The sequence below is a fragment of the Carex rostrata genome, chromosome 10, assembly GCF_964058835.1.
Source record: "Carex rostrata chromosome 10, lpCarRost1.2, whole genome shotgun sequence".
Taxonomy (NCBI): Eukaryota; Viridiplantae; Streptophyta; class Magnoliopsida; order Poales; family Cyperaceae; genus Carex; species Carex rostrata.
The window spans coordinates 4,177,830-4,191,596 of NC_135927.1; the positions used below are offsets into that span (position 1 = coordinate 4,177,830).

General features: G+C 33.2%; 2 protein-coding genes and 1 long non-coding RNA gene across 3 annotated transcripts; all 3 read left to right on the plus strand.

The window, feature by feature from the left end:
* Window positions 1–3: 3 nt before the first annotated feature.
* Window positions 4–2,633, plus strand: LOC144560796 (non-functional NADPH-dependent codeinone reductase 2-like; the record flags this gene model as incomplete). The annotated part of the gene is made up of 4 exons (XM_078310041.1): window positions 4–254; window positions 832–1,075; window positions 1,614–1,790; window positions 2,388–2,633. Coding segments are annotated over 4 exons (903 nt in total), but the record flags the coding sequence as incomplete, so codon positions are not given.
* A 414-nt stretch (window positions 2,634–3,047) lies between these two features.
* LOC144560130 (uncharacterized) lies at window positions 3,048–11,353 on the plus strand. Its single transcript, XR_013513333.1, has 2 exons — window positions 3,048–3,202; window positions 11,281–11,353. It is a non-coding gene; the product is annotated as an uncharacterized LOC144560130 (long non-coding RNA).
* LOC144560129 (non-functional NADPH-dependent codeinone reductase 2-like) lies at window positions 7,015–9,537 on the plus strand. Its single transcript, XM_078309286.1, has 4 exons — window positions 7,015–7,377; window positions 7,958–8,201; window positions 8,740–8,916; window positions 9,157–9,537. The coding sequence occupies exons 1-4, from the start codon at window positions 7,055–7,057 to the stop codon at window positions 9,385–9,387; spliced, it is 975 nt and encodes a 324-aa protein (XP_078165412.1). The 5' UTR covers window positions 7,015–7,054; the 3' UTR covers window positions 9,388–9,537.
* Window positions 11,354–13,767: the final 2,414 nt, after the last annotated feature.

Here is a 13,767-nt window from a genome sequence, read left to right on the forward strand (position 1 = left end):
GCCTTAGGCACGTCCGGGTTATTGTCTGTTCCTGATAAGGCAAAAGGTGTCATCATAGAGGCGATAAAGATCGGATACTGCCACTTCGACACAGCATGTTCGTACGGATCGGAGGGTGCCTTGGGCGAGGCCATCGCCGAGGCCTTGCAACTCGGTCTGATCGAGTCCCGTGCGGATGTGTTTATCACCTCCAAACTATGGTGCACCGACAACCATCCCGAACATGTGCTCTCTGCAATTAAAACTAGTCTCAGGTAATTTTTTTTTTTTTTCCTTTTGTTGTTATAATTTTCTGGGTTAATTATCTAAACTGATGATTTTTATTTGAATTTGGGTTAGTAAACAGCGCTCATGTATCAATTTAATGAAGGTTATTTTTCTATAAAATAATGCATTAAGATGCGCACAAAAAAACTACAATTTTTGAAGTTCTTTTACTATTTTTTAGATAGGTAGAAGAACTCTATTTTCTTGTAGTTCAGCATTTTTTGAAAAAAACAGAGATTTTCTACCTATCTAAAATATAATAGAAAAAATTACAAAAAGTGTAAAAAAGTGTACTTTATGATGAACTAGTTCGGCCATATCTCTCTTGATATCTATATCTATATATATATATATATATAAAATAGTAAAAATTTCCCAAAAAAAAAAAAAAAATTTGAATGCCAAGCATATTAACTATGGATACAAGATACAACTTGTTTCCATACAATTATATATACCAATGATTGGTGTTCTCATACTGATACTTGATACACATGTATTTAGCAATGATTGGTGTTCTTGATATGTCATATGCTGAATTCATTTCATAACATATATATATAGCAATCTGAAAATGGACTACCTGGACTTGTATCTGATTCACTGGCCAATAAGTACGATACCGGGGCCTGTAACCTTCCCGCTCAAGCGGGAGGAAGTGATGCCCCTTGACCTAAAAGGTGTTTGGAAGGCAATGGAACAGTGCCAAAATCAAGGTCTGACAAGATCCATTGGAGTGAGCAATTTCACAACAAAGAAGCTTGAGGAGTTGATTCAGTTTGCTAAGATACCTCCTGCTGTTAACCAGGTAATGTAAATAATGGTGCAAGTCTGTTAATTAATTAATTAATTAATGAGTAGGTTCAAAAATACCCCAGAGTTTTGTGCCCCACATTCTTATCTTTGTTTTAAAGTTCCACACAGTTGATCTCAACTGTTCAACGTGATTTTCATATTAAAATGTACTTGGAGATCAAATTTTATATTTTTTTTAGAATTTCTTTAGTAATTTTTTAGATAAGTATAAAATCATTGTTTTTGGATGGTTCATAATCTTCTGATTTTCTACATATCTAAAATAATAGTAATTTTTTTTCCAAAAAGTATAAAATTTGGTCCCCAGGCACATTTTAATATGGCGATCATGTTGAGCAGTTCGGATCACTTTTGAAATGGAGATAAGGATCTGGGGTATGTGTGGGGCACAAAAACAATGAGACATTTTAAGCCTACTCTTAATTAATTAATTAGAAATGAATATGTATTTGAGATTGTTTTTATCTAATTTTCATTTTCTTAAAAGGTTCTATTGTTTAATTACTAAAATAATTTTTGTTTTGATTCAGGTTGAGATGAATCTAGCATGGCAACAACAGAAATTAAAGGATTATTGTACAAAGAAAGGAATAACTATCACTGCACACTCTCCTTTAGGTGGCCAAAACAGATTCTACCCTAATTTGGTTTTAACATCTGATGTGCTCAAAGAAATAGCAGATGCCAAAGGCAAAAGTATTGCACAGGTGCTCACTGCTCTTTTTCACTATTCATATACCAACTATTTATACCATATCAGTCAAGCATTATGCTAGTATTAGTATTTAACTATTTATAATTAATGGATTCTGATTTGATGGCATGGTTTGGAAACTCAGCCGATTCCGAGTCAACTCGGCTGAGTCAGAATGGTATCAGTTGAGTTCGAGCCAAGTTTCATTCGAGTTTCACGCTCATGCGATTTTTTTTAACAAAACTCAGTTGACTTGGCCGAGTTATCGGATTTTGGATTCGAGTCAGGCCGAGTCAGGCGAGTCTTGACCGATTTCAGGTCGATTCTCTCCTTAGAAGAGTATCAAATTGAGTTTATCGGAAAGAAAGTCTTCAATTTGGGATGAAAGAATGAAAGGAGCTGTGGAGGAAAAGAAAATGAATTCACTTAAATAGACTTTCTAATCGGATTCTGACCGATTCATCCGATTCCGATTCTGATTTTATGACCTATGTCTTTGACCTATATATAAAATATTTGAAGAGTATCAGATTTTGTGGTCCATTAGGATTATAAAATCATATCAATCAACACTGTTTGTTAAATATTCTTGTATTATTATCTTTTGTAGATTTCACTGAGATGGATTCTGGAGCAAGGAGTAGGCATTGTAGTAAAGAGCTTCAACAAAGAAAGGCTCAAACAGAATCTGGAAATTTTCGATTGGGAATTAACTGAAGAAGAAAGGACAAAAATCAGATCAATCCAACAGAGAAAGGGGGTAACTACAGAAATCATGCTTGCCTCAGAAGGATCTTTAACTTCGGTCGACTTTGCCGATATAGATATAGTCGAAACTTGAACTCGTTTTGCTCGGAAGGAGAATTGCTTACACATGATTATTAATTTTAAGACTTCTTGTTGCCATATTTATTTGAATTAGTTGGTGTGATGTTAACAACATTTCTCATCGTCTGTTGTGAACAAATTTTAATTGTATTTGATCGAATTTGACCCAATAATCTTGAAAACTGATCCCACCAAGAGTTTAATTTAGACATTTCTTGGATTAAATTTTGTACCCAAAGCTGAAAATTTGCAAGTAATAATTGAAAATTCACCATAATTTATTAAAAACATTAAAAAACACAAATAATACGCTGTAATTGTAATCCAAAAGAACTATAAAAAAGACTGCTATAGGATAATTTATAGAGAGAGAGAGGCATAGAACAACAGTTAATTATGTACATATCATCACTTCTAATACATATGAAACACTCCTTCCTCACTCACCTGTATATATGTACGGTTATGTATACGCATACGTATAGTCAAAAATGAAAAAATGACTATAGCAAAAATTTGGAAAATTTCACAGGCAGGTAAACGAATCGAGTCTCTTGCTCAAGCCGTGCCAGTGATTAATCTCTCACGTTGGTCTAGGTATTGTATCGGATACGATACGGATACGGTGATACGACAATTTTCAAAAATCTAATATACGATACATCTATTATATATATATATATATATATCTATATATAGGGTCTGTCTAAATTGCTGCTGGCAGCATTTCGGCAGAGGTGCTGCCGGGGCTATATTTAGCCGTGTGATGTCCAAACAACAAATCCAAACCGTTAGATGTTTAATCTATATTATAATCTACTTGGAGACCAAATTTTACATTTTTTTGAATTTTTTTACTATATATTAAGCTGGTTTGAAAACCGCTGATTTCAGTAAATTTCTGCAGCATTGAAATCAGCAGTTTTCAAACCAGCTTAATATATAGTAAAAAAATTCCAAAAAATGTAAAATTTGGTCTCCAAGTAGATTATAATATAGATTAAACATCTAACGGTTTAGATTTGTTGTTTGAACATCAGAAAATAGAAAAAACAGTGGCAGCACCGCCGGCAGAAATGCTGCCGGCAGCAAATTAGCCACAGCCTATATATATATATATATATATATATATATATATATATATATATAATATAGAGATGGGCTATGGTGCATTGCAATGCATGAACCCTCTTATACATTGCACTATAAATTATGGATTTAAAGTCCAAATGACCGATCCGAACCGTTCATCTTGTTCTTCATATTAATATGTACTTGGAGATCAAATTTTACATTTTTTGGAATTTTTTTACTATTTATTAAGCAATTTTGAATGTTGCTGATCTGATGGTCCAGAAAATTTTACTGTTTTTTATTGTTCACAGCAAAACAACAATTTTCAAAAATGCTTAATAAATAGTAAAAAAATTCCAAAAAATGTAAAATTTGGTCTCCAAGCACATTTCAATATGGATTAAACATCTAACGGTTCGGATCGGTCGTTTGGACTTTAAATTGTGATTTATAGTGCAATGCATAAGGGGGTTCATGCATTGCAATGCACCATAGCCCATCTATATATATATATATATATATATATATATATGAGTACGGCTAACGCGCTTCCTCTAGCATATGAGCCGAAATGCTTCCGGTGGAAATTTGAAATTTCAAAATCCAAAAAGTCGATCTGAACCGTTCATCTTCTTCTCCATATTAATATCTGCTTGGATACCAAATTTTACATTTTTCTGAATTTTTTTTATTATTTATTAAGCCACTTTGAAAATCGCTGATCCAACGGTAGCTTCTGATTTTTACTGTTTGGCAAGCCACCGTTGGATCAGCGATTTTCAAAGTGGCTTAATAAATAGTAAAAAAAATCCAAAAAATGTAAAATTTGGTCTCCAAGCAGATATTAATATGGAGAAGGAGATGAACGGTTCAGATCGACTTTTTGGATTTTGAAATTTCAAATTTCCACCGGAAGCATTTCGGCCCATATGCTAGAGGAAGCGCGTTAGCCGTACTCATATATATATATATATATATATAATTTTAATTATATTATTAAATCAACACTTGTATTACACAACATAAAATAATTAATTTAGTGATTTCAATGCTTATATTATCAATTAAGTTAGTTTATAATTTAACTAAATGCGATATAAGGTATGTAAGTTTCACAAATTAATTTAGTGACTCCGTATGTGATAATTGTATTTAATTTATGTGGCCTATTGCCACATAAATTCAATACTTATATATAATTCGTTGACCTATTGCACCTAAATTAAATGCCATAGAAAAATCTTTCATCTACTAGTCTGGTTTTATAGTTTTGTGTGTTAGTCCCACAAGAATAAACAAAACCGGAAATGAGAGTATATATAACTCAAACGTATTAGTTGATGAGAGAGGAGAGAGGAGAGAGTAGGTGTAGGTGTTAGAAATTTAGAATTTAAAATGTAATATATATACTGTCCCTCATACCCCACAGTCCCACACCCACGTGAAGGCATTGGAGAGGAGAGAGAATAGCATACCCCACACCCACGTGAAGGCATTGAATAAGGGAACGAATTAAGACCACATAAAGTGAAAAACAAGATTTATCTTATCGCTGCCGTGTCGTGCCTCCTGACCGAGCCGTATCGGGTAGTAAAGGATACGTCAGTTGGTGTATCGGTGCCGTATCAGACGTGTATCGATATCTAACACGGGTACCGAGCTCTCTATAAAGTATCCAAGTAACATAGACAAGAATTAAAGATTGAATTAATAGAGTCAATCTATAAAATTTTCATACTACAAATGAAATCAGTTTTATTGTACCCATAATATTTTAACTATAAACTTTATAGAAAATTGTATACATGTATATAAATTTTGAAAACTAAAAATTAAATTGGAGTCAATTGAACACCATTAACTTAAATGTTTTGGGAAAATTTCCAGTGTACTCATCTAAAACTTTGAAATAGCCAATTTAAAATCTACAAAAGATTGCTTCGTTTGAATTTCAAATCTACAACTTGCGGCTTTTCAAACAAAAAATATTGCTTTTGCTACTACACCAAAACTAATTCTCTATATTCTGTAAAAATTGATAATTATATAAATCAAATATCTGTCTTGTTCGTTGTTAACCTTACAATCTTGCTTTTGACTACTAGTACTTGTTAAAAATCAAGTCTCTCAATGTCTACGGGTTTCAATCAAACAAAAAAAAAGTCCTCGCAAAGTCCAATATATATATATATATATATATATATAGAGAGAGAGAGAGAGGTTGGCTAAGATCAAAGTGGTAGTTCCTGAGCTTTGGTGCTACCAATTCATTTTTCAATTTTCAAAGTTCAAAACGTCGATCTGAACCGTTCAAGTTGTTCTCCATATTAAATTGTGCTTGGAGACCAAATTTTACATTTTTCTGAATTTTTTTACTATTTATTAAGCCACTTTGAAAATCGTTGATCCAACGGTGACTTAACAAAATAGTAAAATCAGAAGCCACCGTTAGATCACTTGTTTTCAAATTGGCTTAATAAATAGTAAAAAAATTCATAAAAATATAAAATTTGGTATCCAAGCACAATATAATATGGAGAACAACTTGAACGGTTCGGATCAACGTTTTGAAATTTAAAAATTAAAAAACAAATTGGTAGCACCAAAATTCAGAAACTACCACTTTGATCTTAGCCAACCTCTGTATATATATATATATTTTCCAACATATATTTGATTTCCGAGAAGCCGCCTTCGGGTGCATTCCCTCTTGCTAGGAAGGACCTATGTAAGACAATTTCAACAAGTTGGGATCCTATGTGACATCTTAGTAACATAACTGTGTAGCGGGTGACTGACTCATAAATATATCAAATCTGTTCTTCAATATTCAAGGTCCTTGGTCCTATTTTATAAATTATAAAAATGTACTTCAATAAAAAAATTAAAATATTTCTTCAGTATTTAAGGTCCATTTTATCAATTATAAAAAGTAAAAACGAGCCTGTATTTTTTGGGGGCATTCTAACAGAGAAAGATTTGATAGACTGAATGATTTGCAATTTCAGTACTACGGTTTCTAAAGTGCATAGCAAATAAATTAAATTTCAGGTGAGTTAGTGCATGATATATCACTCTGTATTTATTAGGAAATCTGTTGCGTAGGTTTAGCAATTCCTCTAGAACACTTCCTAGGTAAATCTGTTGCATAGGTTTACTAAACCACCAACTTTCTTTTTTTTCCTATATATAAAGCAGGAACCAGCACCAACAATCTCAATTTGAGCGAGGGAGAGATAGAGAGAGAAAGAGGAGATGAGACAGTAGTACAGTTGGCTAGGAAAAGTAAGTTTTCAAATTGTAGCTATCCAAAGATCGAGAGTTCGAGTCTCGCTCACGACTTCGCAGCTTCTACGAAGATTTCAAAAGAGAGAGATGGCTTCAGAACCTAGTACAAAAATCCCTTTAAAAACCCTCAGCTCAGGCCACAACATGCCGATCGTAGCCGTAGGCACTTCTGGGTTATCGTTTGATCCTGATAATGCAAAAGGTGTCATCATAGAGGCGATAAAGATCGGATACCGCCACTTCGACACAGCATGTTCATACGGATCGGAGGGTGCCTTGGGCGAGGCCATCGCCGAGGCCTTGCAACTCGGTCTGATCGAGTCCCGTGCGGATGTGTTTATCACCTCCAAACTATGGTGCACCGACAACCATCCCGAACATGTGCTCTCTGCAATTAAAACTAGTCTCAGGTAATTCTTTTTTTTTTTTTTTTCCTTTTGTTGTTATAATTTTCTGGGTTAATTATCTAAACTGATGATTTTTATTTGAATTTGGGTTAGTAAACAGCGCTCATGTATCACTTTAATGAAGGTTATTTTTCTATAAAATAATGCATTAAGATGCGCACAAAAAAACCACAATTTTTGAAGTTCTTTTACTATTTTTTAGATAGGTAGAAGAACTCTATTTTCTTGTAGTTCAGCATTTTTTGAAAAAAACAGAGATTTTCTACCTATCTAAAATATAATAGAAAAAATTACAAAAAGTGTAAAAAAGTGTACTTTATGATGAACTAGTTCGGCCATATCTCTCTTGATATCTATATCTATATATATGTATATATAAAAAATAGTAAAAATTTCCCAAAAAAAAAAAAAAATTGATTGCCAAGCATATTAACTATGGATACAAGATACAACTTGTTTCCATACAATTATATATACCAATGATTGGTGTTCTCATACTGATACTTGATACACATGTATTTAGCAATGATTGGTGTTCTTGATATGTCATATGCTGAATTCATTTCATAACATATATATATAGCAATCTGAAAATGGACTACCTGGACTTGTATCTGATTCACTGGCCAATAAGTACGATACCGGGGCCCGTAACCTTCCCGCTCAAGCGGGAGGAAGTGATGCCCCTTGACCTAAAAGGTGTGTGGAAGGCAATGGAACAGTGCCAAAATCTAGGTCTGACAAGATCCATTGGAGTGAGCAATTTCACAACAAAGAAGCTTGAGGAGTTGATTCAGTTTGCTAAGATACCTCCTGCTGTTAACCAGGTAATGTAAATAATGGTGCAAGTCTGTTAATTAATTAATTAATTAATGAGTCGGTTCAAAAATACCCCAGTGTTTTGTGCCCCACATCCTTATCTTTGTTTTAAAGGTCCACGCAGTTGATCTCAACTGTTCAACGTGATTTTCATATTAAAATGTACTTGGAGATCAAATTTTATATTTTTTTTAGAATTTCTTTAGTAATTTTTTAGATAAGTATAAAATCATTGTTTTTGGATGATTCATAATCTTCTGATTTTCTACATATCTAAAACAATAGTAATTTTTTTTCTATAAAGTATAAAATTTGGTCCCCAGGCACATTTTAATATGGCGATCATGTTGAGCAGTTCGGATCACTTTTGAAATGGAGATAAGGATCTGGGGTATGTGTGGGGCACAAAAACAATGAGACATTTTAAGCCTACTCTTAATTAATTAATTAGAAATGAATATGTATTTGAGATTGTTTTTATCTAATTTTCATTTTCTTAAAAGGTTCTATTGTTTAATTACTAAAATAATTTTTGTTTTGATTCAGGTTGAGATGAATCTAGCATGGCAACAACAGAAATTAAAGGAATATTGTACAAAGAAAGGAATAACTATCACTGCACACTCTCCTTTAGGTGGCCAAAACAGATTCTACCCTAATTTGGTTTTAACATCTGATGTGCTCAAAGAAATAGCAGATGCCAAAGGCAAAAGTATTGCACAGGTGCTCAGTGCTCTTTTTCACTATTGATATACCAACTATTTTATACCATATCAGTCAAGCATTATGCTGGTATCAGTATTTAACTATTTATTACCAATGTATTCGGGTTTGACGCCTTTGACCTATATATAAAATCTTTGAAGAGTATCAGATTTTTAGTGGTCATTCATTAGGATTATAATTAAAATCATATCAATCAACACTGTTTGTTAAATATTCTTCTGTTATTATGTTTTGTAGATTTCACTGAGATGGATTCTGGAGCAAGGAGTAGGCATTGTAGTAAAGAGCTTCAACAAAGAAAGGCTCAAACAGAATCTGGAAATTTTCAATTGGGAATTAACTGAAGCAGAAAGGGCAAAAATCAGATCAATCCAACAGAGAAAGGGGGTCACTACAGAAATTATGCTTGCCTCAGAAGGATCTTTAACTTCGGTCGATTTTGCCGATATAGATATCGTAGAAACTTAACTCTTTGTTTTCTTCAAAGTTGAATTGCTTACACAAAAGATTACAACATCATAATATATATGTGTTTTAGAATAATTATAGGCTTAATTAGTCTATAATGTATCTCTTCTATTTTTTAACAAATAAATTTATGAGCATGTAGAGGATCAATATTGGATTTTAATTGGCAATTTTGGTGATATTTAAATTATAATTGAGATCATAATTCATTGGAAATATTAAAAACCACATATAAATGTATTTTAGAATAATTATATATGTAATTTGTGAGTATGTAGAGGAAATATATTGAAATATTATTTGACATGTTTGATGATACTTGACTCTTAAATGAGAGCATGATTTATTAGAAGTATCAACGAACACACACAATTAGGGCTGCGAACGAACCGAACCGAATCGAATTGGACCTAGTTCGAATTCGAATTCGAAATTATTTCGAACCGAACCCAATTCGAAATTGAAATAGATTTCGAACCTAAAAGGCCAATTCGAATTCGATTCGGTATAATTCGAATAATTCGATTTGATTCGAAATTAGTTCGAAATTGAAAACTTAAAAGGAAAAAAAAGCTTAAATTGAAAGTTTAAAGCTTAAAGGGAAATAAATCTTCTGCGATTTCATGAAACAAATTGGGCAGCAGGGATTCCTCTAGAAGTCCAGTATGGCAGATATCGCTAACAGATCAAAATTGAGCACGAATTGGGCACGCAGGGAGGGAGATAATTCTGCTGCAATTTCGTTTTAAATCTGCTGCGATTTCATGAAACGAATTGGGCACGCAAAGAGGGAAGAAGACGAAGGGAGGGGAGAAGACGAAGGGAGTTTGGGGACGCAGGGAATTCGGCCACGTAAACAAATTTGGGGGACGAAGGGAATTTGGGCCACGCGTATTCTGACTTCCTTTTTTATGAAAAGGACACGCGTATTCTGATTTTGACACGTAAACAAATTGGGCCACGTTTAAATGAATTGGGCCACGCGTAATTGAAATATGGGGACACATTCTCCGCGTAAACGAATAACGAATCGAACTGGGCCAGATTCGCGAATTACACGAATCGAATTGGGCCTGGTTCGAATTCGAAATTGAATTAATTTCGAATCGAACTGGTTTGAATTAATTTCGAACCGAACTACTTTCGAATCGAATTTTTTTCGAACTTTTTCGAATCGAACTCGAATCGAATCACGAATCTCGAATTTTTTGTGCACCCCTACACACAATAGAACGTAAATACTATTTAGCAGAATTCTAGATGTAATTATAAATATATACTATGATAATTCAGTAAAAATGTATGTTAACAATGTTAGCAATACACACGCTGTAAATTCTAATGTATCTTTTATTTTATTTTTGAACAAATAAATATATGATATTGGATGTTATTTTGTTATTTTTGTGACTATAAATTCACTTCAAAGGAATTAAATGCGTTATTCTCGTAAATTTCTTTGATTTTTGAACAAATATATTTACGAACATCTACCACACGATAAATGTTATTTGACAATTTTGATAATATTTGAATCATAAATATTACCATAATTTATTAAAAACATTAACAAACAGAAATAGTGAAGAATAAAATATAATACGCTATAAGATGATTTATAAAGAGGGAAGAGACGTAGAATAACAGACATCCAACATTATATATATGTACACAACATCACTTGTAATTCATATGAAACTCTCCTTGCTCGTTCATCTATATATATACGGTATACAAAACGCATACGTATAGTCAATAAAAATGAAAAAATGACTGTGTCAAAAATTTCGAGAATTTCAAGCAAGAGGGGGAGGGGTCAGCACAGGGCGAGGCGCCACGAATCGAGTCTCATGCTCATGCTGTGCCGGTGATTAATCTCTCTCTTTGGTCTAGTTTTTTTATCTTTATTAGACCGATTAGAACTTGTAATCCACAAAATGCACCGACAATGTATGCAGTCATTGCAGGTACCTAAAATTATAAATTGTATATATATTTTTTTAAATTGATTGTATCAAATTCAGAATTCAACAATTATTCAGCAGTATATAATATACCGAATTTTTTATTAATATCCAAATTTAATATTAAATTTCAAAAACTAACCGCTTGGCTAGTGCAATTCGAATTTTACCCTTTCCGTAAAATTTTTTTCCGGAAACAGGCCCCATTTCCGGAAAAAATTTTTCCGGAAACAGATAAATTCCGGAAAACATTCCTTCGGAAAGGATCTCTGTTTCCGGAAAAAAATTTTCCGGAAATGGGAATCCGGAAATTGTTTTTACGGAACCAGGCGAAATTTCCAGAATTTTTTTTTCCGGAAATGCATTAAATTTCGTTATAAATTCGCAGAGTGTTTACGGTTCGCTTTCATATCATCCGCTCTCTCTCTCACAGTAAGTTTTAATTTAATTAATTTATTATTTATTATTTATTATTTATAATTTAAATTTAATTAATTTATTATTTTTAATTTAATTTATTTATATTAAATTTAAGTAATTTATAATTTTAATTTCATTAATTTATAATTTTAATTTCATTTATTTATAATTTAAATTTAATTTAGAAGTATTTAATTTGTAATTATTTAAATATGTAACTATTTAATTTGAAATTATTTAAATTCTGAATATTGTCATATTAATTGAAAAAAATAAAAAATGGTGCAGAATAAATTTAAAAGTTTTTGTAATTCTAAAATAATTTTATTAATTCTGAAATAATTTTGATTAATTCTAAAATGATTTAGAATTGTTTTAGGAACTTTTTGCTTTTCGGATTCCTTACGGAGCTCTGACAGTCAGATCGACCGGTTTTCGATTGAGGTAATTTTATTTTCTTTATGTTATTTTTAATTTAATTTATAATTAATTACTTCATTCCAAATTTTTTTTTTATTTTTCATAATATTGTCCAGAAAATTTAGAATTGTTTACAACCTTCCAAAATGGTTTATAATAATTTAAAAAATTCCAATATAGTTTAGAATGTTGCCATATTAATTTATGAAATTCCAAAATAGTGTAGAATAATTATTGAAAATTGTCTAGAATATTTTTACCAATGGCAACACAATTTTTAATTAATTATATGTTGTTATTTTTGAAATTGTCAGACCAATCGAAATTAAAAATGACAACTATTTGTGCGAAAATTTATACTGGAGGGAAAATCCAATATAATGATGACGGGGTCTATTACAGTACCCGAGCTAAATACTCATTACCGCTAACCGTGAACCACAATTTTGATTATCTTCAGAATGAGATTTATAAATTTGTTGGGTACAATGCCAGTCAAGCAAATCTGGAAATTCAAGTCAGGTTTAATATGTCCACCGATGGACAACGTGACTATCAATTAGTACCGGTAATGGACCAACAATCATTCGAAATGATTTTAGGAATTGTGTCGTCTTTTTCACAAAGGTTCAAGATTATGGAGTTATATGTAGAATTGGAACCGAACTGTACTAGTCAGATTCCTGAACCTCGATCCCGACCCAGTACTAGTCAGAATCCTGTGGAACCGGACCCAATACCAGTTAGATCTCGACCTAGCACCGGTCGGTACTCTGTGGATGTAAGAATGAGACCCGGACCCAGTACCGGTAGCAACTCTGTGGATCAACCAGTTATATCCCGACCCAGTAGCAGTCAGAATCATGTGGATCAAGACCCAATACCAGTTAGATCCCGACCTAGTACCGGTCGGCACTCTGTGGATATACCAATGAGATCCCGACCCAGTTCCAGTGCGGTCCCCAGACATGTACGCGATTATTCGCACGTACCTGTGGATGCAATTGATTCTGATAGTTTGGCGAGTGGAGATGAGATGCTCTCCGGTGAGCCGTCGGGTTCCGATGATGATATCGGACAGCCCAATCAGTCACAACCACAATCCCGTCAATCACAGTACCCGATTACTGGTCGAGAAAATATGACACATCCGGTTGACAGTTTCAATGACATATCCGGTTTTCGGCCTGCGGATGTCGATTTTTTCGGCAGCTCAAAAAAAATGACAGATAATCCATTGGCTAAAGGTGTATTTTATGAGTCGAAAACGGCTCTAAAGATAGCAATCAATGAGTTTCATCTTGAAAATAATTGTGAGTGCAGGGTTATTAGGAGCAAATGATGGACATGTATCTTCTGTTTCTGCGCCCCAATTCGGTTGAGATCCCGGTAACGGCCGGTGAATTTGAAATCGGGTCCACGACCAGTGTTGCAGAAGCATGGTGGGACCATGCATGCTTTTGCATGAAGGACTGGATGCGAGGCATAGATTTCTATATAAATAAGCGAGAACAGCTCCGCCCCAGTTGTACTTTCTCGGCTCGTCCAAGTTTTCAATCATGCCGAGATACCACAG